The sequence below is a fragment of the Bos javanicus genome, chromosome 10, assembly GCF_032452875.1.
Source record: "Bos javanicus breed banteng chromosome 10, ARS-OSU_banteng_1.0, whole genome shotgun sequence".
In the NCBI taxonomy this organism is placed as follows: domain Eukaryota; kingdom Metazoa; phylum Chordata; class Mammalia; order Artiodactyla; family Bovidae; genus Bos; species Bos javanicus.
In genome coordinates this window covers 101,792,875-101,820,224 of record NC_083877.1, presented here as the reverse complement: position 1 = coordinate 101,820,224, position 27,350 = coordinate 101,792,875, and the positions used below count along the sequence as shown (strand labels likewise).

At 46.3% G+C, this 27,350-nt stretch overlaps 1 protein-coding gene across 7 annotated transcripts in view; it reads left to right on the top strand.

Annotated features, from left to right (window-relative positions):
- Positions 1-27,350, top strand: part of TTC7B (tetratricopeptide repeat domain 7B) — a 277,951-nt gene that overhangs the window by 148,240 nt on the left and 102,361 nt on the right. For all 7 annotated transcript variants that reach the window (XM_061429699.1, XM_061429701.1, XM_061429698.1 and 4 more), the window contains 2 exons: positions 6,898-6,961; positions 10,769-10,906. In XM_061429699.1, the coding sequence (XP_061285683.1) occupies positions 6,898-6,961; positions 10,769-10,906 (202 nt within the window). The remainder of the gene's footprint in view (positions 1-6,897; positions 6,962-10,768; positions 10,907-27,350) is intronic.

The window sequence follows — 27,350 nt, the reverse complement described above, 5'->3', positions numbered from 1 at the left end:
CGGACACGCCTGAAGCGACTTACACACACACACACACACACACACACGAGTGTATAGAAGTTCAAGGGTAGATTTTTTCTTTCCTGAAAGAGAACCAGACGAGCAAGTCTAATTTACCAGTTTAATAAAGATACCTCTTTATTTTTCATAACTTCAGCAAAATCCATGCACTAGTGGGGACCTTTTAAGTAAGAAAATGCTCTCATTCGTATCTAAAATAGCTTGGTTGCTATTCTCAGTCTTCACTGTTGGTTTTGGGATTTTCATTCAGATTATTACAAGAACTTCAGCATCATACAAAGTTATTAGTAAGCCAGAGCTCACTTTTTTTCTTTTCCTCAGCAATTCCTTGATCCTTTGTTTAAAAATTTGTTTTACACCGAATTAGCTGTAAGAAGAAGGAGAATTAAGTAATTAACAAATGATTCATAATTTACAAGTGACTGAAAGGTGACGTCTCTGTCGAGTACGTTCATTGTTTTCGGTTTTGAAGTTGGGCTGGATCACCTCCGAGGATGGTGGCGTAAGGGTCCACGCCAGCTCCCTCTGGGCTTTCCCCCTCGGGAAGGAGTAGGCGGGAGACAGAGAGAGGCCCCGAGGCGGCAGGAAGACAGGACCCGGCGTGGCTCATTCCCGACTCCTCCCTTCGGAGCCTTCCTTCCCGTCTTTGTTCCCACAAGACCGAGGCTGGTGGCTTTTCACAACCTCGCAGTGAGGGAAAGAGGAACATGTGTGAATAACTAAGGACACCTCCTTTAGTCACTGTGTGGTGGGAAAATGGCGGAAAGCCCTCAGGCTGCTGCTGCTGAGGCCCCGGGGAGCGCTGACCGACTTGGGGACTGGAGGGCTATCGCGGTGAGGCTTCTGAGCACCGCTCTGCAGCTTCGGGGGCAGCACTTCTCAGGGTAACTGCCTCTCAGTTGGTCAGTCAGTTCAGTCGCTCAGTCGTGTCCGACTCTGCGACCCCATGGACTGCAGCACACCAGGCCTCCCTGTCCATCACCAACTCCCAGAGTTCACTCAAACCCATGTCCATTGAGTCAGTGATGCCATCCAGCCATCTCATCCTCTGTCGTCCCCTTCTCCTGCCTTCAATCTTTCCCAGCATCAAAGTCTTTTCAAGTGAGTCAGTGCTTCGCATCAGGTGGCCAAAGTATTGGAGCTTCAGCTTCAACATCAGTCCTTCCAATGAACACCAGGACTGATTTCCTTTAAGGATGGACTGGTTGGATCTCCTTGCAGTCCAAGGGACTCTCAAGACTTCTCCAACAGCACAGTTCAAAAGCATCAATTCTTTGGCGCTCAGCTTTCTTCCTAGTCCACCTCTCACATCCATACATGACCACTGGAAAAACCATAGCCTTGACTAGATGGACCTTTGTTGGCAAAGTAATGTCTCTGCTTTTTAACATGCTCTCTAGGTTTGTCATTGGAGAAGGCAATGGCACCCCACTCCAGTACTCTTGCCCGGAAAATCCCATGGACTGAGGAGCCTGGTAGGCTGCAGTCCATGGGGTTGCTAAGAGTCGGATACGACTGAGCGACTTCACTTTGACTTTTCATTTTCATGGTTGGAGAAGGAAATGGCAACCCACTCCAGTGCTCTTGCCTGGAGAGCCCCAGGGATGGGGGAGCCTGGTGGCTGCCGTCTGTGGGGTCGCACAGAGTCGGACACGACTGAGCGACTTAGCAGCAGGTTTGTCATAGCTTTCCTTCCAAGGAGCGTCTTTTAATTTCATGGCTGCAGTCACCATCTGCAGGGATTTTGGAGCCCAAAAAAGTAAAGTCTCTCACTGCTTCCACCTTTTCCCCATCGATTTGCCATGAAGTGACGGGACCGGATGCCATGATCTTCGTTTTCTGAATGTTGAGTTTTAAGCCAACTTTTTCACTCTCCTCTTTCACTTTCATCAAGAGGTTCTTTAGTTCTTCCTTGCTTTCTGCCATAAGAGTGGTGTCATCTGCATATCTGAGGTGATTGATATTTCTCCCGGAAATCTTGATTCCAGCTTGTGCTTCTTCCAGCCCAGCGTTTCTCATGAGGTACTCTGCATATATGTTAAATAATCAGGGTGACAATATACAGCCTTGACGTACTTCTTTTCCTATTTGGAGCCAGTCTGTTGTTCCATGTCCAGTTCTAACTGTTGCTTCCTGACCTGCACACAGATTTCTCAGGAGGCATGTCAGGTGGTCTGGTATTCCCATCTCTTTCAGAATTTTCCACAGTTTATTGTGATCCACACAGTCAAAGGCTTTGGCGTAGTCAATAAAGCAGAAATAGATGTTTTTCTGGAACTCTCTTGCTTTTTTGATGGTCCAATGGATGTTGGCAATTTGATCTCTGGTTCCTCTGCCTTTTCTAAAACCAGCTTGAACATCTGGAAGTTCATGGTTCACGTATTATTGAAGCCTGGCTTGGAGAATTTTTAGCATTACTTTGCTAGTGTGTGAGATGAGTGCAATTCTGCGGTAGTTTGAGCATTCTTCAAAGAAAGCATTGCCTTTCTTTGGGATTGGAATGAAAACTGACCTTTTCCAGTCCTGTGGCCAATGGCCACTGCCTCTCGGTCTTCTTAAACTGACCCTGGTCTTTCTCTCTCTCATCATCTTGTTCAGTTTGCATTTCTTGTATGGATTCAGACTAGTGAGCATTTTCTTAACTTTTTCCTGCATTCCTTACCCCTTATCTGGATTCATAGAACATCTGTTCTAGCAGTTCTCAAACTCTCACTTTTAAAATGCTGACCCCTTATTATGAGCTATTTAGCATCAGGACTGAGGTTCTTTTTTAGGTAATGTTTTTAAACCTTAAAAATAGACCCTAGATTTTCCTCTGCTTTGGATGCTTCATAAGTGCCAGTATTTTGAAGACTCCAGCTCTTGCTTCCTCCTGCAGTCAAGTTTGACATGTGGATGAAGCTCTGTGTCTGTCTGGGTGCTACTCCAGTGTGCCCTCACCTCTTGAAGGAAGCAAAGCTCAGAGTGCTGGCCGTGTCTCCCTTCTTTCCGGAACCACTCAGTCTTTGGCATACATCAGCTTCCCCATCTGTACAAGAGTTATGGAGGCAAAACATAGATCAAGTTAAATGTAGTTATTAGTTAATGGGAAGATTCCCATGCCATGAATGGTTATTGAGACACAAATTTCACTTCACACAAATAGACACAGTCATTTTTATTAATGTTTTGTTGAGATCTAATTCACATACTATACAATTCACTCATTTAAAGTGTACAATGCGCTTTAATATAGCTTTTAATATAGTCACATTGCTCATCACTGTGGTCAAATTTAGAATATTTTATTACCCCCAAATAAACCTAGCACCCCTTAGCCTGCCTTCCCCCGAAACCCTTATATTTTCACATGAATTTTGGGATCATTTGGTCTATTTCTACAAAAAAGAGCAACTAGGATCATGATAGGAGATGAGTGTAATTTGTAGATTAATTTGAGGAGCGTTGCCATCTTAGCAGGGCTTCCCAGGTCGTGCTAGTGGTAAAGAACCCGCCTGCCAATACAGGAGACTTAAGAGACATGGGTTCGATTCCGGGGTTGGGAAGATCCCCCGGAAGAGGGCATGGCAACCCACTCCAGTACTCTTGCCTGGAGAGTCCCTGGATAGAAGAGCCTGGCAGGCTACAGTCCATGCGGGTCACAAAGAGTCGGGCACGACTGAAGTGACTTAGCACACGTGCGCACCATCCTAGCAATATTAAGTCTTCATGACCATGAAATGTCTTTCCATTTATTTTCCTTTAATTTTTTTGACAACAATTTGAAGTTTTTAAGGTATAACGTTTGCACTTCTTTTGTAAACTTATCTAAGGGTGTTTTGGTGTGTGTGGTATTCTTTTCAATACTATCATAAATGGAATTGTTACTATTACTTTTATTTGGGGGTTGTTTGTTGCAACTATATAGAAATACAATCGATTGTCTGTATTGAACGTGTGTGCTGAAGTCTTGCTGAACTGCTTTATTAGTTCTAATAGTTTTTTAGATCCCTTGGGATTTTCTATATACAAGATCATGTCGTCCGCAAATACAGTTTTACTTCTTCCTAACATGGACACCTTTTGTTTCTTTTTCTTTCTTCCATTGTATTCCTCCTCATAAGAAGCACTTGAGGTGGCTTAGACAGAGAAATGCACATTAGATTAGACAGTTATCACAAAGTGAAGAGGAGGCTAGAAGCGCCGATTTTGTGCCAGGAAGCGGATAACGATTTTTCGAACCCTAGGAGTGCCACACGCCATGCTAAGCCCCTCTGTAGGCCTCAGAGGGGAAAGTAATTATCCTGGCGCCCAAATACAGGTCCGAACCTCCTGGCAACCAATGCAGAGGTTTTTGGTAAGGATGAGGATGCTGTCTGAAGGCTAACAATGAGGGACATTGAAAGATCCTGATAACTACTTCATGTCAGAACCAAAGGGATAAATGGCCAGCTCTTCCATCACCTTCCTCCAGATCTAAGGCTCCAGTTTCCCAGCTCCACAGCCTGAGGCCTGGGGGCCCAGGACCTCCCCTTGACACTCTTGGGCCCTAAGGGGACAACGTCACAAGAGGAGAGCCCAGCAGTCTTCACCGTCCACCCTGAGCTCCGCAGGGAAGAGGGAAAGAACGGCCAGAAGTAGGTCTAGAGAATTCGTAAGTGGCGGGGGGTAAACTACAGTCTGCAGTTTTTCAGGTGTGTCTCAAAACTGTCCTTTCCCTTCCTCTGGTCCCTGCTTCTTCCTGCAGGTCCTCAGAGCTTTGCAGCGCCCCTGCGGACCCATCTTGCCTGCCTTGAAAAGTGTAGAGGATAGAGGAAGGGTAGAGGAAGTAGAATTAGAATCGGTTAATGTGCTACTTGTTAGCAGCTCTGGTTAAAATAACACAACCTCACATACAAGCAGCCTAGACGGTGCAGATGGAATCTGGGGATTATTTTGGACGCAGTTTGCTGGTGTTAAGTCACAATTAGCATGGGCTCTCTCTCTTTTCAGTTAGTCTGGACAATGCAGAGCTGGCTAGCTATGGAGCAAAAAAAAAAAAAAAAGCTTAATGTTACTGCTTTTTTTGTGAGGCCCCAGTTGCATGTGAACATGAACCAGAATGTCAGGAACTGATGGCAGGATGGACACACATACACACACACACTCACTCACATGAGCATTCTGAATTCAAAGCCTGTAGGCTCTATTTCTGAATTTAAGGGGAAAGAAGAGTTCTCTCTTGTAAAAACCCAAGGCACCTAAAGCTACCTCTTAAATGAGGTCACTGCAGATTCTAGAATCTCGCTCCTTGCTCACAGGCGCCCCCCTCCCCACTTTAAAAAAATTTTTTAATTGGAGGATAATTGCTTTACAGAATTCTGTGGTGTTCTGTCAGACCTCAACAAGAATCAGCCACAGGCACACCCATGTCCCCTCCCTCCCGGACCCCCTCCCGTCTCCTCCCGCCCCAGCCTGCAGCCTGAGCTCCCGGAATCGTACAGCAGGTTCCCATTCTATCTGTTTCACACACGGGCCTGTACATTTCCACGTTACTCCCTCTTCCCATGTCCATAGCTCTGTTCTCTGTCTGTTTCTCCCTTGCTGCCCTGAAGCTCACAGGCGCTTTTTTTAAATCTTAGTCCTGAAAGAGCAATAGGAACCGTCCCACAGGTGGTCTCCTTACGTCCAGGATGTCCGAGTTGTAAAGTCTCAGCCACTGTACTTTTCTTACTCCTCATGGTCTTTTGACACAGTACAAAAATTGCCGGCACTTAAAAAGAACAAGTATTTAGAATCATTTGGAAAACACTTTTTGACCATTTGGGGGTGGCATGGGGCCTCATCCCTTCTCTTAAGTTAAATGTAATAGTACACCAGGGAAGGTGTAAATTTAGTCTTTATTTAGTCATCTCCAAAACATCCAGGCGTTTGTTTGTTTGTTTTTAACCAAGTTAACTTCTTGTTTTCGGCCCCACTGTACGGCATGCAGGATCTTAGTTCCCCAGCCAGGGACTGAACCTGTGCCCCTGCATTAGGAGCGTGGAGTCTTAACCACTGACCGGGGGAAGTCCTTAACCAAGTTCGTTCTTCCTGCACTCTTCTAGCGTTCCACAAAAAAGACTTGAGTTTGGCCCAACTTGTGATGCAACTCACAGTTCTACTCAAGGATTCTAGAGCTTTAGAATGGAGAAAATTGCAGGAAGTCTTTTAAAATGCTCAAACCAGAAAAAAAAAATGATATAGAGAATGGAGATCAGAGTTATGTTTGGCTTTTATTGTTCTATAATCCTGAGCAATAATGAGCCTAAAAGCCTTTCCTTTGAATCCAAGATGTTGAGTCTAGCCAGATTCCACAAAATTGATCAATAAGACAGTTCTTGTGTGTTACCCCAAAATACAGCATGTGTGTTTCTGTAAGATAGCTCACTTAGCTCACGAAACTCTTACAGTGTCCTAGGAATTATCCAAACTCTAAAATTGCTTCCAATCTCCTATTTCATCGAAATGACAATATACAATATGCCAGCTAGCAAGTAAGATATAAGAAGAGTACCGGGTAGTGAAATGTCTGCAGTTTATAACTCATAATGGGTTTAGGAGAAAGTCTGTGTTATTGAGACAATGTCAGTTTGTACTTATCAAAATTTCTGCCTCTATAATAGTCACAAATGTTACTTGAGCTTTTAACTTGGTTTCTACAGCTTTACTCTGCTACCTGCTATTTAAATGCATAGTTAAAATGTATAAATTCCATAGAAGTAAACAAATTAATTCAAGTGTCCATCATCCAGCATTTTGCTTGGGTTCTATACTATATAAAAATCTAGAAGCTGTTAGCATTCAGTCCTGCTCTTAGTCATATATTTTGTGTTACTTTGAAATTGCCATATATCAAAGTGAATTTTCTTTATACAGCATTTTTTGTCCTCAAGAAAATACTGAAGAAGCCCTGTTGTTACTGCTGATTAGTGAATCAATGGTGAGTAGAATATGTTTTTACATTTTTCTTTCCCTGATTCCTTTAGTCCCTGTTTTGATATGGTGACTCCATCAGGATAGTGACTCTTTCTTTGCATAAACAAGAAGAATACTTTCTGAAGGGGATACCTGGTGGGAAAAATAACTACAGTGGTTTAAAGAGAGATGTTTCTAATTCTTGGGCTGGCTATAAATGGCCCTAGGTTGGCCTGAAGCATGAAGCTTCTCTTTCCCTTAGCAATTAGCAGGCATCTAAGTTCATTCATTTATCCACAAAGTACTGATTGGACAAGAACACGGTTGCATATGGGTAACTACACCTAAAATGACCATCAGGGGAAACTTAAATTGGTGGGGGGCGGGGAGAAGCCCTCAAGGGTAAACCTTTATGAGCCCTCTTCATTTGCCTTGGTGGGAGGGAGAATCTGGGGGTGAAACACTGGCTGTATTGAACCTCTGGTTTCCGTAGCAGCAGCCTGATGAACCTGCCTGTGTTCCCACCCAGGTCCTCTCTCCAATCCCCCACCTGTTCCCCAGGCATTGCAGAGTCCCAGGCCAGGAGAGCCCACTCTGTTACCCGGCTCTGCTGTTGGGAGGGAGTTTTTGCCAGACCATCAGATTCCTTTGAGATGTTTTCTTAGTGTTTGGCCAGGAGATCGAATTTAGGTCTAGAATTTCATCGTTCATCATTTACTGGGTTTCTTCTCGGCACTTCGCTAGGCGTGACAGCCCAGCTTGAAGCATGCCAGAGTAATATGGGTCATAGTAGTTAATACCTTGGCACGTAAATGATGTGTGCTGAGCACCTGAGCAGAACAGCAAGCCTTGGGGCTTGGAAGGTCCTGTGCCCACCTACTCATTTAGACGAGGGACTAGAGGCATCCTTCAGTGGCCTCCTGTTCCTTCTAGCAGACATCCTGTCTCCTGTAACTCCCAACCTGCTGGGCAGGCAGGAGGAAAAACAAGGAGAAAAAGGAGGTGTAACTAAAACAAGAGAAGGTGGTCCCCTCTACTCCAAGCTTACAGTTTAAATGGAGGCAGGAAATATTCCAGGGAAGAAGACTTAGAAACGGGTGCTGAGTGAAAAAGGGGCAGAAGAGGCTGGGGTTGGGCAGGGAGGGTAGGTTTCTTGCCTTAATTTAAAGCTTTGGGTTTTCTTTTTCTGTGAAATGGCCCTGAGATGTTTACAACAGGGAGACTGCTTGAGTTACCGCATCTTTTTATTTGGAAGCCCTTTGACGTCATTGGCCCCACTTCCTCTGAAGGATACAGGTCGCCTCCATGGCTCATCTTTCCTTGACTGTCAGCTGGTGACTGCGGATGGTGTCATTTACATCCTCTCCTCTGCCTTGGCACAGTCGCGGAGGCGCATATGTGCACAGGCCAGCACCTGTGGCCTCCTGTAACTGGTATTCAGACGAGCAGATCTCGCTGTGCTCCGTCGCTGGTTCTGTGGCGGGTGGATGGGGCGGGGGGAGTGCTCACTGCCATTCCCTCCTCCTCACGGGGCTCTTCACAACCTGGTATTTAGCTTCCTTTGGGCAAACTCGGTTAGTGACAGTGGAAAAGTCCTGAGAGCATGGTGACCATACACTTTCGATCTCTTGGACAATTCTGATTGAAAATTTGTGTTCTGTTGTCAGGCTGTGTGCATTGCAGTTTGGAATTTGGGAAAGCTGGTGACATCTCTAAAATGCATGCTCTCAGAGTCAATGCCTTGGGAGTGACGTCTAACTCTCCTGCTCCCTCACTGCAGTGATAGACCCTAATAATACTCAAATTTCAGATCCCCTTGAGGCAGTCAAATTTGACTCTGTCATATTTAATTTCCAGAAAATCTCTTCAGAGGATGATGAAATCCAAATGATGACAGTAAATAAGAAGGACGAGGTTTGCCAACCAGGACGGTTATGTTCTCCCTGTAAATCATTCCATGGTTACGTAGGTAGAAATCTAAATTAAGTTGCCTTTGGAAGCCTTTTTTCATGTCCCTTGATTTTTTTTTCTTCCAGTTTTTAGACAGAAAATAGATGTGCTCAATTTCAGAACCAAAATGAGAATTGCTGTGTTGTGTGTGTGTATGTGTGTCTGAGAAAACTGTATTCTCCTCTGGTCCTGATTTTAACTTAGAAACATAAATTTGTCAATGGTCCCTCTGCCTACAGGAACTCATTTGGAGTTGAACTGTGTTCTTACCTCAAATCAAATTAGTTTCTCCAGGAGAAGGGAGTTATCAGAACTGTAATTTAGCACAGTTACCACTGAGACAGCATTCTGGGATGTTTATTATTTGTGGACCTGCTTGAGATTCTGTACTGTACCTTTTTAATCAAAAGGCACTGATAGACTTTCTTTTTAAAAAGAAAAAAGGAACACGTTTGGCATAACCTGAAAATCTTTCTTAAATGATGTTTTGTTGTGTTCCCTTCTGTCCCAGGTCGGTCTCAATATGGAACATTTGGAGGAAATAAATCAAATGAGACCACTGGTAGCAGGCCCTATTTCCCTCACAGCTTCTTTTGTTGGCTCCAAAGGCATTCCTAACCAGAAAAACTTACAATGAAATTTTAAAAAGCAGGCTTGTTTCCATAAGAGATGACTCACTTTGTAGGAAGTGGCCTGTCTTATATATTTCTTATTTGTCTTTGACATTTAAGAGGAAGGAGTTTTAAAATGAGTAAGTACTGACAGGAGGCTACAAGTCCATGCCTTGGACTCACACAAAAGAAAGCATCTGTCTCATTAGTGACTGAGAAGGTGTGTGCATGGCTTTTCCAAGTGTCAGGCTGGAAGGTAAACGCTGGGCTGCCAAGACCAGGGACCCTGGTCTCTCGAGAGCCAGTTTCACAGGGAAAATGGAAGGGCCCTTTCTGTGTTCCTAGGGATGGCTAGGTCTTGAGCCTTCTGTTAATTAGAAGGAAAAGAAGACAGGCAAAGTCTAACTTTATTGGTACTGAACTCCCTGTTAGGGAGAAAAGGAAAATGAGCTACGTTTAGAGTCTCCAGTACATGTGATGTGTTTGGAGGAATTGGTGGAGTAATTGCAAAAGTAATGAAAACAAGTTGCCATGGAGAGCAGTTGATTTCTAGATAAATGAGATGAATAAGCTTGAATGCGCCTGCGGTATTTCTGTGCTGAGCAGTGGGGGTGTGAAATAGACAAGCCTCCTTGTTCTCCCCAGTCCTTTGCGCTAACATCTTTAAAAACCAAAGTCTGTTTGCTTCTTACTTTCTCTTCTACATCTGTTCTGTGCTTCCCTGAACAAAGTTGAAGGAGTGTTTGTAGTCTTTTCCAGTGAAGCTATCATACAGAGATTTGAATGTTGCTTGGGTGAGAGAGGGAAAGATACATCTCTGTAGGACTGATGTGCCCTGATAACACCGTTTGGCAATGGAAGTGTGGGGCTGGGGATTTTCTCCTGCTCTTTCATGTAGAGGAGAAGCAGGATCCATAAGTGAGACATGGCAGGGCTTCATCTGATGGATGATTCTGCTGCCCCGGAGCGCAGCTGTGTCCGCTGCGTGGCTGGCTGTGAACCTGAGCCCAGGAGAAACCACTGTGCTTTGCATCCACTCCTGAAGCTTCCTCCAGGCGCCTGCCAATGCGGACAAGTGCCCTCCAGGCCTTCTGAGTCCTGCGGTGCTCTGGGGATCTTGAGTAAACGACCCCTTACTCACTCGTGCCCTTGTCCCCAGGCCCTCGGCAAGCTCTCAGGGGCAGCAGGCCCTGAATGGCTTCCCTGCACAAAGCGATAGCTGTGTGCATGGCCAGCTCACCATCTGCTTCTCTTTTCCGTGTTGTTTTCAGGCCAACCGGGACGCTGTGCTGAGCAGGATACCTGAGCACAAGAGCGACCGTCTCATCAGTTTACAGAGTGCATCTGTGGTCTATGATTTACTGACCATTGCTCTTGGAAGAAGAGGCCAGTATGAGATGCTGTCAGAGGTACAGCCCTTGAGTCTGGTTGACTTCCAGGCAGTGGGTGGTGCTGGCGGTGTGAGTGCTGGAGGACCTGGGCTACCTGGTCTTCACACATACACACACACACACACACACACACACACCGCCCGCCTCACTGGCAGCCATGTACCCTCGGGCCCCTCATCTAACTTTGGTTTCCTTCTCTGCAAAATGGGCATCAGGCTGCACAATGCGGTGGTAGAATTCACTTGTGCTCAGTTCCTACTGGTGGTCCATAAACCCACTGGGGGTGAGTTTGTGTGTAAGAGAAAGCGAGCGTTTCTCAGGCACTTTCTTCTTCAGTGTGATTTCCACACTGATCCCCATTCTCCGACCTGTGATATTAATTTCCTTGTAAAGCTGGTTTTATTTTATGTCAAGTATTGAGGCATAACTCCTGGCGCACTAACGACTTCCGGCCCAGCGTGCGTCGAGTGAGCCGGGACTTCCGGCCCAACGTGTGTCAGGTGAGCCGGGACTTCCGGCCCAGGGTGCGTCGGGTGCGCCGGTGCAGGCTTAAGGGAGAGTAAACGGTGCCTTCACGTGTAGTCTTTCGCTCATTTTGAGGAGACCCCAGTTGCTTGTAGATATCGTTGCCGCCTCATTCCCTCAGCTGCTAGGAGACATTCAGGCTGGAAGCTGGACTGTTTTACAGTTTCAGGAGAAGCTGGTTAGTCGGAGGCCATGCTTATGCGTTATTGAGGGACTGCCCAGAACACCAGATCTACCCCCCGAGAGGCTAACTCAGTCACAGGACCACTTTATCTCTTCTCCAGTGGAGTAAAAAGAAAAGGAGGAAAGAAAAACCACTCCTTTTGTTCAAATGAACCTTTCCACGGTATTTATCTTGTTTCTTCTAAATTTATACGCGTTGCAACAGCCTCTGGGCACGCGGACAGGGAATGAAATACTGTAACAGATTGGCTGACGTCGGACCGGCGCCCGGCTCACCCTGTAGCCTGCCGGTGCACCGCCTCTTTAAGCAGGAGCCTCGGGGAACAGACGAGCCTGCGTGGCTCCCATCTTTTTTTAGCCTTTGGTTTGGTGACTATACAGGGCGACCGTTACTCAGGCTTCAGAAAAAAAAAAAAAAGCCCCTCGCAATCTGGCTCAGATGAAGCGATGAGTCCAGATGTTCCTGTCCCAAAGTGCACACCCGGGCACGTCCCAGGCTTGGGGTGGGCCCGGGTTCTTCATCACCCCGGGGGCTTTGACTCCCAGGGACCCTCTCCTCCTGGCCGCCTGAGTTCCTGTCCACCGCCTCCACCAAGGAGCCCATCTGCAGGGAGAGAGCCAGGCAGCTCACAGCTGAGTTCTTTTAAGGTGAACTTCCCTCCCTGCCCCGACAACCACTAAAAGTCTCTCGGCGTCCAAGGCTGCGTGGGGCTTGCACGACCCCTCTCCTCCCATCACGGGGCCACAGAACTGGTCCCCGGCTTGAAATCCGCCTCTGTCCGAAACAGGTGTGAGGAGGCCGGGGTGGCCGGCGTGGCGGACGGGCTGGACGGCCCCTGCCTGCAGGCTTATTCTCGTGCCACGAATGGCTCTGGGGGGACGGCTGTCACCTAGCGGCATTTGTCTGTGAGGCGGAGGCTCCCTGGCATGTGCTTCCGCCTGGCGCGGAATCCTGGGACCGCGTTTTCAGCCAGATAGCTTTCACCTTGACATCACGCCTCGCCTTGTCCCGTGGTCGTGCCCTGACACTCAAGTCACTGGGTAGTCTGGTTGGTTGGCAGAGCCTTGATTCAGAATTTCACCGCACTGGTCACATGGACCCTGTGGAGACAGTGCGGGGTTGATTTGAAGGGGCTGGAGCAGAACAGTGGGAGCCTTTGGAGCCTTTTGAATTTTGTACCATGTCAGTGTTTTACCCATTAAAAATGTAAGTCAGTGGATCAAATATATAAAATGGAGGGCATTCATTTTTTTAATCCCATATGTATGCAGGCCCTGATTCTGTGCCGGGGGCTGTGATTAGGGCTGGGGGCGCAGTATCTTGATCAAGGTGGGGTCCCTGTGGGTGAGTGACCCCTAGTCCAGAAGAGGAGACAGCCAAAGCAGCAGGCACTAACCATCTGGGGTCCCTGATGTTGGGAGAGTCTCTGTGCAGGTTCTGCATACAGTCATGAAGGATTTGAATCCTCGGCCTTAGTTTTTCTTGCTATTTCTACTTGGGCTTGCAGATGGAGCTTTACCCAGCAAACATTTGGTATCCCCGTTGTCTCAGATCTAAGTAGGGCTGTCGTGGGAGGAAGGCGAACTCGCAGAGCATCTCGCAGGCCAGGCCTGTCTTTGGAGAGCTCTCCTCCTGGGGACAGGGGCTCGGCCCACCCTTGGTTGACCAGACAACCCCCCTTTGCTCTCAGGTCCTACTTAATCTGTCCTGCTTCCCTCATTTGCTGCTGTTTTCTTTCTTTCGTTTTTCCTTCTTCTCATTTACCCTTCCATTTTCTGAGGACTTTAGGTTAAAAGGCTAAGTGAATTTTTTTTAATTGAGGTAAATTTATAAAACGTATACTTAGCCATTTTAGAAGGTTCAATGCAGTGGCATTTAATACTTTCCTGCTGTTGGGCAGTCATCACCTCCAATTTCAAAACATTTTCATCACCCTGAAAGGAAACCCCATCCCCATAAGTATTTGTTCATCATTTCTCCTTCCTGCCAAGCCCTGTCAGCTGCTAATCTGAATTGTGACTCTGTGAATTTGGCTATTTTGAATATAATAAGTCCCCAACATACAAAGGAGTTCCGTTCAGAGAGCATGTTCGTAAGTCCAACATAGTGAGTCTAGATACCAACTAACACAATTAGCTATATAGTACTGTACTGTAATAGGTTTATAATACCTTTCACACAAATAATACATTAAAAGAAAAATAGCAGAACATTTTAAATTTTACAGTGCAGTACCTTGAAAATATACTAGTACGTACAACCACTGGCATAGAGAGGCTGGCCATCAAGTGAACAGGCAGGAAGAGTTACTGACTGGAGGAGGGAGAGGAGGTGGGAGATGGTAGAGCTGAAGGGTCGTCAGCGATGGGAGATGGAGGGCAGGCTGCACTTTCACTCACACTTGGCACTGATGGGACACACATTTGCGTCTTTGAAAGTTTGTAACTTGAAGGTTCATATGTAGGTGACTGACTGTATTTCATATGAATAGAGTCATCCAGTATATGATCTTTTGAGCTTATTATACTTCTTTCACCCACCTAATGTTTTAAGGTTCTTCTGTCTTTTAACATGAATCCATCCTCTTGGCTGATAACATTCCATCGTAAGGATACACTGAGATTTGTTTCTCCATTTATCAGTTGCCAGGCATTTGACTGTTACAAATAGTGCTGCTCTGGGCAGCTAGGCTTTAAACTTCCTACATTGCTCCTTCTTTTTTTAGTGATTCTCGTTCATGCTGTGATGGTTGATATCCCATCTTCATCTCGTGCATCATCACCACAGTGATCTTTCTCAAACACTGTCTGTTGAAAAACATTTCATGGCTTTTCCCCTTGCCCCTTCTTTTTCTCCCTCTTTTTATTTTGTTTTGCTTTCATTTTCCTCCTAGAATGAAATTGACTTCATGGTCTTCCTGCCATAGGCAGCAGCCCAGCAGACTCCTTGAAGAGTTGAACAATATATACAATATGGAAAGGAAAAAGTCAGAGAATCCCACTCTTTAGAGATAGTTGAGTGCCCATTGACATTTTAGAGATCAGTTTTTTCATATTTCTCTGTTTTTTACACTTCATGAAACTTTTATTCAAAAATAGATATAGGCAGTGACTATATATAACTTCATCATTTTATATAGCTGTATAGTATTCCATTGTTTGAGTGTACTAAAATTTATGTAACCAGTTGCTGGTTTATAGTCATTTAGGATATTCCTAAATTTTGCCTTTAATAATGTTACATAATAGTTTTGTTATAATTTTGAACCTATGCCTTATTGAATAAATACATGTACATCTTTGTAAGTTTCAAGGAATGGAATAATATTATAGGTGTTTTATTGTGAATATTCCCAATCATTCTTCTCCCCTCTATCGACACCCCCACCCCAGCCCAGCCACCTCAACCCCCAAACCTAAGTCAGCCATCTCATGTGTTCTGGACCCAGGCCCTAAAATCGGAGAGCTTGGGTTTGAGTTCCTGATTTGCCACTTACTAGTTTTATGATTCCAGCAAGTCATTAACCTCTTATGCCTCAGTCTCACCTTCTGTAAAATAGGGATAATACTCACACGCATCTCATATCATTCTGAGGCTTGTTTGCTAATCCGTGCAAAGGGCTCAGAACAGAGCCCAGCGCGTAGATTGCATTAAATGGCACCTGCATCCTGCCACGTTGTCCCTGCCACTCTGCACAGGACTTGCCTGGCACCGGGGAAGCAGCTTATTACACAGGAGTGATCCAATCTTTCCAGAAACTTCCAGTCATCAGGAACAAGCACGTGGAGAGGCAGCCAGTTAGGGAAGGCTGGACAGTGAAGGCGTGTTGATTGCAGGCGAAAGTTAGACCAGGTGCAGCGGAGCTGGCCGGTTGGCCACCAGGGAGGATTGCAGCAGCCAGTGTGGGAATTGGCTCCACAAGGCCTGAGAGGAGTTAAAACATCTAAGAGCAGAGGGACAGCCTTACCATCAAGGTCAGGGAGGCGGGAGGGCGGAGAGGAGGAGAGGACCCCGGGTGGAAAGTGTGGAGGCGGGTTGCCAGGCCCCGAAATGCAGGGGTCATCTTTGTGCCGGCTGGGACCTTTCATGAACAGAGGAGTCACCACCACCAGGCTGCTGTGAGAGAGGTGGTCTTGCCTCCTGCTCACCCCCTCCTCCCTTTTCTTGTCCCCAAGCAACAGCAACACTCCTGCGTCAGGACCTGCTGACCCAGGTCCTCCTGCCAGCAGGAAGAGGCCGGGGTGACTGCCTCGGCTCCCAGCCCGTCTCCTCCTCGCCCCTCCTGTCACTGACACCTTTGCGTGCATTGTAAGTGCTGTGCAGACCCTACCCTTTAAGAGCTGTGCTTGGGGACTTCCCGGGCGGTCCAGTGGTTAAGACTCCATGCTTCTTAATGCAGGGGGCGCGGGTTCAATACTTGGTTGGGGAAGTAAGGTCCCACACTCCCGCTGCACAGCATGGCCAAAATAAAAATCTAAAAATTAAAAAACGAAAGAACTCTGCTTACTCAGGGAGCAGAGCCACTCTCCTCTCTGGCTCTGTTGTTTGAGACAGAAGTCTCTTCTCGCATCTCAAGAAGGCCCCACACCATGCCTTTCTTTCTCTCGGGTGCTATTCAGCCAGACCCTGGTGAGGAGCATGGTGTACAGAGGGAATTCAAACCAAAGGAAAATCCACCCTCATCCTGACAGGCTTAAATGCAAGCGCGATGGTTGCGGTCCCTCCAGTGCTAGGAGTCTGTGTGTTTTTAAAGACTCATGTGGGAACTGCCCTGGTGGCCCAGCGGCTAATACTCTGTGCTCCCAACGCAGGGGGCCCGGGCTCGATCCCTGGTCAGGGAGCTAGATGCCACATGCCACAGCTAAGACCCAGCGCAGCCAAATAAATAAAAACAAAAAGGCTCATGTGAGCCCTGCTGAAAGGCTTGTGTAGGAAGGAACACTTCTTTTCTCCCTGTTCAATTTGAACAGCAGTGCTAGTTGGCATGACAACCTGTGCTATTAAAAGTAAAGCGACAAGCACCACTTTCCTCGTTTTTGAGAATGAACCCAAGCTGCTAAGGAGGTTTGTTTCTTGACTATTAATGGCTCCATTTTAACGGAACGTTCTGGGGTCTTTTGTGAAGGGTGTGTGTATCCCCTCTACATAGACATGGCAGCTTTAAAGACAGAAATGGTATTTTTATCTTTCCCATTGAACTCATGTTCATTTGTTTATGGTAAATCTCAACAACTCTGTAGTTCTGTGGGTAGAAATGTCTGGCTGGTACCAAAGGGACATTTACACATCCCTACCCCCCAAGCACTTATTTAATCAGGGAGCCTCGTGAGAAACACTTGAAGGTCTAACGAAAGCTGCCTAACCGGCCTACCATTTGTTAGTTCACATTAGCGTTTGGTCTGTCGTGCAGCCCCACTCTGCAGAAACCCAGCCTTGACCTACGTGCCGGGGTCTCCAGAAGGCATCAGGGTGGCCTGATGGACTGGGAGCCACAGACTTCTGAGACGTGAAGACAGATTGTTTGGTTTATGTCGTCAGTCACTTAAGTCGTGTCCGACTTTGTGACCCCACGGACTAGAGCCTGCCAGGCTCCTCTGTCCATGGGATTTTTCCAGCAAGAATACTGGAATGGGTTGCCATTTCCTTCTCTAGGGGATCTTCCTAACCCAGGGATCAAACCCTTGTCTCCTGTGCCTCCTGCATTACAGGCATATTCTTTACTGCCGAGCCACTGGGGAAGCCTTGGTTTATTATAGGTACCCAATAACAACTTGCTAAATCACCCAGTCCTTCAAAACCAATGGACATTCTCATCCTGCTTTTCTTTGGTTTGTGGGTAAACTGTCTCTGGATGTGCAATGAGTGTAGCTTCCAGAGGTCGGCCCAAAGGTTAAAGGTCATTTACTTGGGAACTGGGTCACAGAGGAAGAGCTGGGCCCCACTTGGGGCAGAACACTGACTGGTACGGATCCCAGCTCTGGTCCGGCTTTGGGGGTCAACCTCAAGAGGGATCAGCTACATCATTTTTATTGACAGTCCTGCCCCTAAGAATCTCAGCCACTGCATGGACACTGGTACCTACAACCCCACCGATATGAATATGTTTTTAAATTAAGCTTCATTGTTCTCTTCTTACAGCCCTCAAGGAAATAATTGTTTGCCTTAATGCCATATTAACCTTTTAAAAATGTATAATTCAGCGGCATTAACCAGATTCACAGTGCTGTGTAACTATTATGTCTGTTTCCAGACTTGATCCTCATCCCAAATAGAAACTCGTTATCTGCTAAGCAATACTCCCCATTCCCACAGCTTCCATAACCTGGTACCTCTAATTGCTGTGTCTGAATTTTGCCTATTCTGGGTACATTATATAAATGGAATCATGCAATACTAATATTTTGTTTCTGACTGATTTTGTAGTCTAGTGTTTTCAAGGTTCAACTATGTCATAATGATATATCTGATAGCGTCTATCAAAACTTCATTCCTTTTTATAGCTGAGTAGTATTCCATTGTGTGTATATGCCAATTTTGTTCATTCTTCTATTGATGGACACGTGGATTGTTTTCACATTTTAGCTATTGTGAATAATGCTGCTGTGGACACTAGTAGACACGTGTCTGAGTTCCTGTTTTCTTATATTCAAGAGTGAAATTGCCAGGTCATATGGTAATTCTTTTTTAACTTTCTGAAGAACTACTGAACAGTTTTTCACAGCAGCTGCACCATTTTGCATTCCAAACAGAAAGGCACAAGGATTCAAATTCCTCACCAACACTTGTTATTTTTTGTTTTTTGTTCACTCTATATGGCCGTTCTAGTAACAGAGACGGTAGCTCACGTGTGTTTGCCTGCTGCTGCTGATGTTGAGCATCTTTTCAGGCGCGTGTTTGGCATTTGTGTGTCTTCTCTGGACAAATGTCTGTTCAGGACCTTTGCCTGTGTTTAAGTTGGGTTGTTTGTCTTTTTGTTGCTGAGTTATAGGAGTTCTTTATTTAGTACAGGTAAAAGTCTTAGCAGATATATGATTTGCAAGCATATTTTCCCATTCAGCAGGTTGTCTTTTTCTTTCTTGATAATGTTCTTTGATGCGCACAAGTTTCCAGTTCCAGTGAAGCCTCGTGTACTGATTTGTTTTCTTTTGTTGCTCTTGCTTTGGTGTCATATCTAAGAATCCATTGCCAAATCCAAGGTCATGAGGATTTTTACCTATATTTTCCTATAAGAATTTTCTGGGTTTTTAAAAAATTTTTTAAGAAACTGTATGGATTTTGCTCATATGTTTAGGTTGTTGACCCATTTTGAGCTAATTTTTGTATATGGTGTCAGGTGGGGCTCCAACTTCATTCTCTTACATGTGGAAATTCAGTTTTCCTGGCAACATTGTCTTAGAGGCTATTTTTCCCCCACTGGTTGAATCTGGTGCCCTTGTCAACAGTCCATTAGGCAGCAGATGTGTGGGTTTGTTTCAAGGCTTCCGTTCTGCCCTATCGGTCTGTTTTCGTTGCTATGGCTTTATGATAAGCTTTAAAACTGGGAAACTGTGTTTTCCAGCATTGCTCTTTTTCAAGATTGCTTTGACTCTTCATCGTTTCTGATGTGACATCAACTCTGGGTTCTTCGTATTTGACTGCGCTTCTCACAGTGCCTCCTTGTCTGTCGGTGCCAGCCCCCCCGCCCCCACCCCCGCCCCGGCCACATACACACACCTTACAGGCCATCTGAGAGAATAGATCCTGACACTGGCTCTGTATTCAAGCATTCATCGCGCACCTATTTTGTATAAGACACACCCCCGGGGAGAGCCTGGGGCTCCCTTACTCCCCTCCCTAGGTCTTGCACGTGTTCAGGGGCACACTGAAGTCCCCGGGGGCCGGAGCCAGGGAGATGGAAAGACCAGAGGTGACTGCAGTTGAGGAGGGAGGAGGGCTGAGGAATGAAATGCCCATTTCTTGAGTAAGTGATTCATTTATAAGAATAGCAAAGAACTACATTAGTGAAAGAGTGGCTGGAGCAGTATTTGCACAGAGCCCTGGGGACCCTTCACTCACTGTGCAAACTTTTTTTTTTTTCATTCAAGAAGTATTTATTGAGAAGCTGTCATCAGACATTATTCTGGATTTTGATGATATAGAGTAAACAAACAAACAAAAAACCCCACAAAATCACAGTTCTCATAAAAAGAACAAAAGGAGAAAAAAAGCACCTGTAGGTGAAAGAGTATTTTTTAAGTTACGACAAGTTGACGGAAAACAAATCAGCGGTTACAATGGAAAACAGAAAATCCTGAGAAAATGCATTCAACGGTCAATCTAGAACTGTGTGCCCAACAAAATGAGCATCCGATAACGAGGCCAAACAGGTAGATTATTAGATGAAAAGCAGGCTGCCTCTTCCTTTGTTGTTGCTACTGTTCAGTTGTTAAGTCGTGTCTGACCCTTTGCGACCCCGTGGACTGTATCCTGCCAGGCTCCTCTGTCCATGGAATTTTTCAGGCGTGAATACGGGTGTGGGTTGTCATTTCCTCCTCCAGGGGAGTCTTCCCAGATCAGGGATAGAGCCCATGTCTCCTGCATTGGCAGGCGGCTTCTTTACCACTGAGCCACCTGGGAAGCCCAACTCTTCCATTAATAGATTCTAAATAGAAACACTTAAAATCCAGTGTTATCACTGTGCAGACTTGATCCAGTTGCTTCATACAGTTGAAGGGAGAGCGTGCCGGAGGCTGGCGTGCAGTGTCCATGCTCTATAATAAAGCCTGTGACCTTTGAAAAACAACCCACTCTCTACCCCTCCCACTGTGGCCAGGGGCAGCGGTGGCCTCCAATTTAAGCATTTGCCAAAGCAACAGAGCGTAGAAACTCCTCTGCTGTATCACTGTTATAGGGCAAAAAGAGAAACGGGAAGCGGGGGCATGGATGTGGGGTTAGCTCAATTTTATTTCCAATTTAAGGGGAGAAAACTTGAGCAAGCCTTGACGGATGTTGTCTATATTTTCTCAAAGCTGGGTGGGAGGACTTTTATTTGTAGCTGAGAGTCCCATCAGCCTGCCTTTGTAGAAGCTTTTCTTGGCTCCAAACTCTTTGTAGAGTTGATCTCTTGAACTGTACTTTAATTTGTACTTTTATCAATATATTTAGTTAATTTAGGAATAAGGGCTCTGAGCTGAGCATCATGGAACCTGGATTCTAATTTCAGGCCTGCCTCTATGTGACCCCGGGCAGGCTCTGTCTCTTCTCCGAGGCTTTGTTTCCACATCCTTAGTAAAGTATGAACAGGAACAGATCATGTCAAAGGTCAGCACGTTCTCTGATTATGTCAATCCATGGATTTAAGATAATGGTCTAAAAAATCTAAATCGCTTAGTTTTTTATTGCTAATGTTAAAAAAAATGAAATATCATATACCATGTTCAATTATTAAAAATTGTCACACAGCTGCCAGGAGTCACAATGATTACTTGACTCATTAAGTAACTATGATGAAGCAAAGAAAACCTTCCTACTTGGTTGGTTGAAGAATCCAGGTTATGAGAACTTTTAGGATATGACCGTCACGTCCACAGAGGTGAATGAGGAAGTTCACTGTGTTATTTGTTCTATTTTAATAGTGATGGATTTCAGACTTCAGCTCCAGGCTAAATTTGAGGGGTATCTGATTATTTTATCCATTCCCCCCTCCCCCATGGGTTTTTGGAGGCTAAAGCTCACCCTCGAATTCCAAAAATAGATGTTGGCTTTTTCTTGCTTGTGGTATCATCCAGCTGTCACTGCCATGCACCCGGTTCGTGTCATTGGGCTGGGAAGGTAATTGCTAAACCCTTTTCTTGTGCCAGAAGAACTTCTCATTCCTGGAGCCCCCTCAGAGATGGCTGATTGACGAAGAGCCAAAATAGGGCACGGGAAAGGATGAGCTCTTGCTACTGAAAGGAAATCACAGTTTTGGAAGTGACATTTTGACTACCACTCAAATGATTAGGATGCCAGCTAGAGTCTAATAACTGTTCTCCCAAATATTCTTGGTATTAAATGAATGTTATCTGGGATTTAGAGAGCTGGCAGCAGTGTGTTGACAGTGAACGGGCCTCTCTTTCCTGGTAGAAACAATAACTGTTGCCAAACCCACCTTCTTTTCTCGTGAGGGAGATGGCTGGAGGTGACGCCGCTGTTGCGCACGGGTGGCTCAGGGCATGTGGGCCCTGGGCCTGCACCACCATCTCTCCACTGGACACCGGAAGAGGAGAAAGGCCAGCATCCGGCTCTCATCTCCCCTTTCCCTCTTGGGGGCTCCCTCCCACCCTCCTCTGCCCTCCACTGGCACCCCAATCCCAGGGCTCCCCACAGCAGACCTGTCCTGCAGCAGCATCTGCTTCTCTGATGAAAGCTGCACCAACAGCAACATGCTTATTAAATTTACTCTGCACCAGGCACTCTTCTAAGCATTTAAAACATTTTATGTATTTATTGATATTTATTTATGGGTTGAGCTGTGTGGCATGTGGGATCTTAGTTCCCTGTCCAAGGATCGAACCTGAGCCCCCTTAACCGCTGGACTGGCAGGGAAGTCTGTCTTAGCGTTTTCGTGCGCTCCTTCCTTTAACCCCGCAGCGAGGCTCTGGCTGATGAGGGGGGAGTCGGCATGGAGTCAGGACGTCCTGTGCCTCCTCTCCAGCCAGCGGCCTGCCTGGGCCTCGGTGACCGAGGCTGCCTCTTACGTGCACCCCACTCCCATCTGGCTTCACCCCCAAAAGCCTACATCTTCCTAAAAGTCCATTTTCATCCGTACTTCTTTTAGACTGGAATCATTATTGAAATGTGAATTCTTTTATTTCGTAGCACATAGTCTCTTCCCTCCCTACTTTATTAAAACTGGAAATTTAAAATTTATGGACAAGATGTTATGCTATGATCTGCATCAAAATAATATGTTGGGGAGAAACGTGTTAGGGATATGCATGAAACAAGATTGAGAACTGAGGGACTTCCCTGGTGGTCTGGTGGCTAAGCCTGCACTCCCAAGGCAGCAGCCCAGGTTCAATCCCTGGTCAGGGAACTAGACCCCACGTGTCATAACTAAGACAAGTGCAGCCAAAGAAATAAATATTAAAAAAAAGATTGAGAATTGAGTTGATAGTTGAAATAAGGTGACAGGTATGTGGGGTTTTATTTTATTTCCCCATCTTTGTCTTAGTTTGAAAATTTTCAATAATAAAAATTTTTAAGAAGAAAGAAACTGGAAATTTTTACTCTATCTCATACAGACATGATTAGGATGCTTAAAAGGTGCAGTTGAACAGAATCAAGGAGAGCGAACACCTAGTCTAAAGAGCAGGGGCTGTGGACGGCACATGCCCCAGTGACACCCCAAGGCCCACCTTGCGCTTAGATGCGTTCTCTGGAAGAGGGTTTCCTTTGTGATGCTGACTTGAGGGGCTTGCCTGGTGGCTCAGCAGGAAAGAATTCTACCTGCAATGCAGGAGACACTGGTTCAACCCCTGGGTCAGGAAGATACCCCGGAGGAGGGCATGGCCACCCACTCCAGGATTCTTGCCTGGAGAATCCCACGGCCAGAGGAGCCCGGTGGGCTACTGTCCATGGGGTCGCAAAGAGTCGGACGTGACTGAAGTGACTAAGCACGCATGCACACCTGTTGACCTGAGCCGCTTAGAGGCTTATATAATCCTAGCATTTACAGGCATGTAGAGGAGGACATGTTCCGTAGCTTAGCGGGATGCTTGGCGTCAGGACCTCAGGAACAGCTGGAGCTATCTGGGCACTTTTACCGAGCCAGCTCTCAGAAGGGCTGCCAAGAGCCCACAGGAGGACAGAGCCATCTGCTGTGAGGCCAGAGCTCGGATATTTCGGAATCAGGGCAAAGGGTTAATTTGTAATCGTTGGCTTGCATTTCCTGTCTCTCTTTATAACACCCCTACAGCTTATACTGGAATGTGTGTTGTTACAGTAATGACGAAGGGGTCCGAGCTGGGGGAGGCCTGTGAAAGGTCTGCATGTAGAGGAAACCACGGCCTGTCTTTATCAAACTGTGCGCCTTTGAGATGGCACTGTGGTGCTAGCGGACACCATGAGATCTATAGTTTCTTGAAAATCCTGCGCTGAAAAGACCCCAGTCTTCAGAGGGCGCGGAAACAAGGGCTCCATCAGCACTAATATATATATATATATATCGCTGAATCTCAGAAATAGTTCAGGGAACATGTGGCATTTTTAGGAGCCTTTTATTTAGCCAAACTTTGCTTTATGCGGCGAGAGGAGGCCCAGCCGTTCAAGCGGCTTGTCTGTAAGGAGCGTCTCCGAGGCAGGGGGAGCCGTGGCCCCAGCTCCGCAGCAGACCGCTGGGCGTAGATCCCGCTCTCCCTGTGCCCTGAGCCGTGGTGCAGTCCTTTGTGGAGCTCCGCTCCGCCTCCTCCTCTGTAAGTGGAAGAGTACCTGTGTGGATGGCATCACTGACTCGATGGACGTGAGTCTGAGCAAACTCCAGCAGACAGTGGAGGACAGGGAGGCCTGGTGTGCTGCACTCCATGGGGTCGCAAGGAGCTAGACACGACTCAGTGACTAAACAGCCATCTGTTGGACCTAGTCGGGTCACCTGACGAGGATGAGGCAGTTCTCATAAAGCAATCAGAATAGCGCCTGGCTGCAATGTTAGCCAAGAGCGTGTGGCCTCAGCCTTCTGGGCTGCAGTAACAGAGTACCGCAGGCTGGGTTGCTTGTACACAAAAAGCATTTATTTCTCGTAGTTCTGGAGTCTGGGAAGTCCAAGATCATGACTGGCAAATTTGCTGTCTAGTAAAGGCTCACGTCTGGGTTGCAGACTGCCCACCGTGTCTGAAGGAGCAAGGGATCTCTCCGTGACTCCACCCTCCTGACAGGGCCCCCTAATATCACATTGGGGGTTAGGTTTCAACATATGAATTTTAGGGGGGACACAAACATTCACTCCATACCACTTATTGAAAGTGTTAGTCACTCAAGTCATGTCTGACTCTTTGCGACCCCAGGGACTGTAGCCCACCAGGCTCTTCTGTCCATGGGATTCTCCAGGCAAGAATCCTGGAGTAGGTTGCCATTCCCTTCTCCAGGGGCTCTTCCTGACCCAGGGATCAAACCTGCATCTCCTGCATTGGCAGGCGAATTCTTTACCACTGCTCCACCTGGGAAGCTAGAGTATATGCTTTCAGTTCAGTTCAGTTCAGTTCAGTCGCTCAGTCGTGTCCGACTCTTTGCGATCCCATGAATCATAGCACGCCCGGCCTCCATGTCTATCACCAACTCCCGGAGTTCACTCAGACTCACGTCCATCGAGTCAGTGATGCCATCCAGCCATCTCATCCTCTGTCGTCCCCTTCTCCTCCTGCCCCCAATCCCTCCCAGCATCAGAGTCTTTTCCAATGAGTCAACTCTTCACATGAGGTGGACAAAGTACTGGAGTTTCAGCTTCAACATCATTCCTCCCAAAGAACACCCAGGACTGATCTCCTTCAGAATGGACTGGTTGGATCTCCTTGCAGTCCAAAGGACTCTCAAGAGTCTTTTCCAACACCACAGTTCAAAAGCATCAATTCTTTGGTGCTCAGCTTTCTTCACAGTCCAACTCTCACATCCATACATGACCACTGGAAAAACCATAGCCTTGACTAGACGGACCTTTGTTGGCAGAGTAATGTCTCTGTTTTTCAATATGCTATCTTGGTTGGTTATAACTTTCCTTCCAAGGAGTAAGCGTCTTTTAATTTCATGGCTGCAATCACCATCTGCAGTGATTTTGGGGCCCCCCAAAATAAAGTCTGACACTGTTTCCACTGTTTCCCATCTATTTCCCATGAAGTGATGGGACCAGATGCCATGATCTTTGTTTTCTGAATGTTGAGCTTTAAGCCAACTTTTTCAGTCTCCTCTTTCACTTTCATCAAGAGTCTTTTTAGTTCCTCTTCACTTTCTGCCATAAGGGCGGTGTCAAATCTGAGGTGATTGATATTTCTCCCGGCAATCTTGATTCCAGCTTGTGCTTATTTATTATTTCCTTAATAAGTGTTGGGGGGCACCCCTGATGGCTCAGCAGTAAAGAATCTACCTGCCAATGTAGGAGACAGGGATTCTGTCCCTGGGTCGGGAAGATCCCCTGGAGAAGGGAATGGCAACCCACTCCAGTATTCTTGCCTGGAGAATCCCATGGATGGAGGAGCCTGGCGAGTTACAGTCCGTGGGGTGAGAAAGAGTTGGACACGACTGAGCACACGCGGCACAAACATACATTCTCGTTTGCTTCTGTAAAGTTATACATTATTTTCTGAATCCTTTCCTCAAATGAGGAAACATTTTATAAAGTAAATACTTATCTCTGATACAATATATTGTAAGTTTGAATTTTCACATATTAAATTTGGATAAAGTGATAGGCATCATGTTACATTTTCTTTCTTAATTTAAGAGTATTCATTTAAAAAAAAGATAGTAGCTAATCTACTAGCCTGGACCTGAAGTACTGTTGCTTATTATGTATTAACTAATTTAATCTTCCTGATAATTTTCTACGTTACTTACTGTTGTATTTCCCATTTTATAATGAGGAATCTGGGTATAGGGGGGTTAACTGGCTTGCCCAAATTCACACACTTAATCTGTGGTATTGCCTAGATTCTTTGTTTCTGGCTGCTGTTCAGGTGACTCTCCTGAGTCACCTCTTCTGGAAGGTTCTCAGGCAGAAGCAGTACAACTGCTTGTTGGGGGCTGGGAGGTAGGGCTTGTTATAAGAGGACCCTGGGTACACCTTCATGGCCTTCAGTTCAGTTCAGTCGCTCAGTTGTGTCCGACTCTTTTCGACCCCATGGACTGCAGCACGCCAGGCCTCCCTGTCCATCACCAACACCCGGAGTCCACCCAAACCCATGTCCATCGAGTTGCTGATGCCATCCAACCATCTCATCCTCTGTCGTCCCCTTTTCCCCCTGCCTTCAATCTTGCCCAGCATCAGAGTCTTTTCCAATGAGTCAGCTCTTTGAATGAGGTGGCCAAAGTATTGGAGTTTGTCAGCTTCAGCATCAGTCCTTCCAATGAATATTCAGGACTGATCTTCTTTAGGATGGACTGGTTGAGTCTCCTTGCAGTCCAAGGGACTCTCAAGAGTCTTCTCCAACACCACAGTTCAAAAGTATCAATTCTTCAGTGCTCAGCTTTCTCTATGGTCCAACTCTCACATCCATACATGACTATGGGAAAAATCATAGCCTTGACTAGATGGACCTTTGTTGGCAAAGTGATGTCTCTGCTTTTTAATATGCTGTCTAGGTTGGTCATAGCTTTTCTTCCAAGGAGCAAGCGTCTTTTAATTTCATGGCTGCAGTCACCATCTGCAGTGCTCTTGGAACCCAAGACAAGGTTGTAGGTAACAGAGCCCAACCGGTTCTTTCAAGCAGAAAAGGCATCTACCGGTGCAAACCATTTAGCACCCAGAATCCCTAGAAGGCTGAAGATCAGGAGTGAACAGAAATTAAGGAGGCTCCTGCCCCAATTTTGGAGGATACAGTTAAGTCTGGAGGCTTCCACCAGCCTGGCTGCTACTGTGGCCCGAGGCCCAGCCACAGAAACCAGCTTCCAGCAGCCCTCTCCCTGCCCTGACCCCTGGGCAGCTCTCTGGCGGGAGCACCTGATTGGCCGTACTCAGGTCACATGTCACACTCCTATCTCTTTCCTTCTTCATTCACCCTTAGGCTTGGCTGCCGGGAAGGGAGA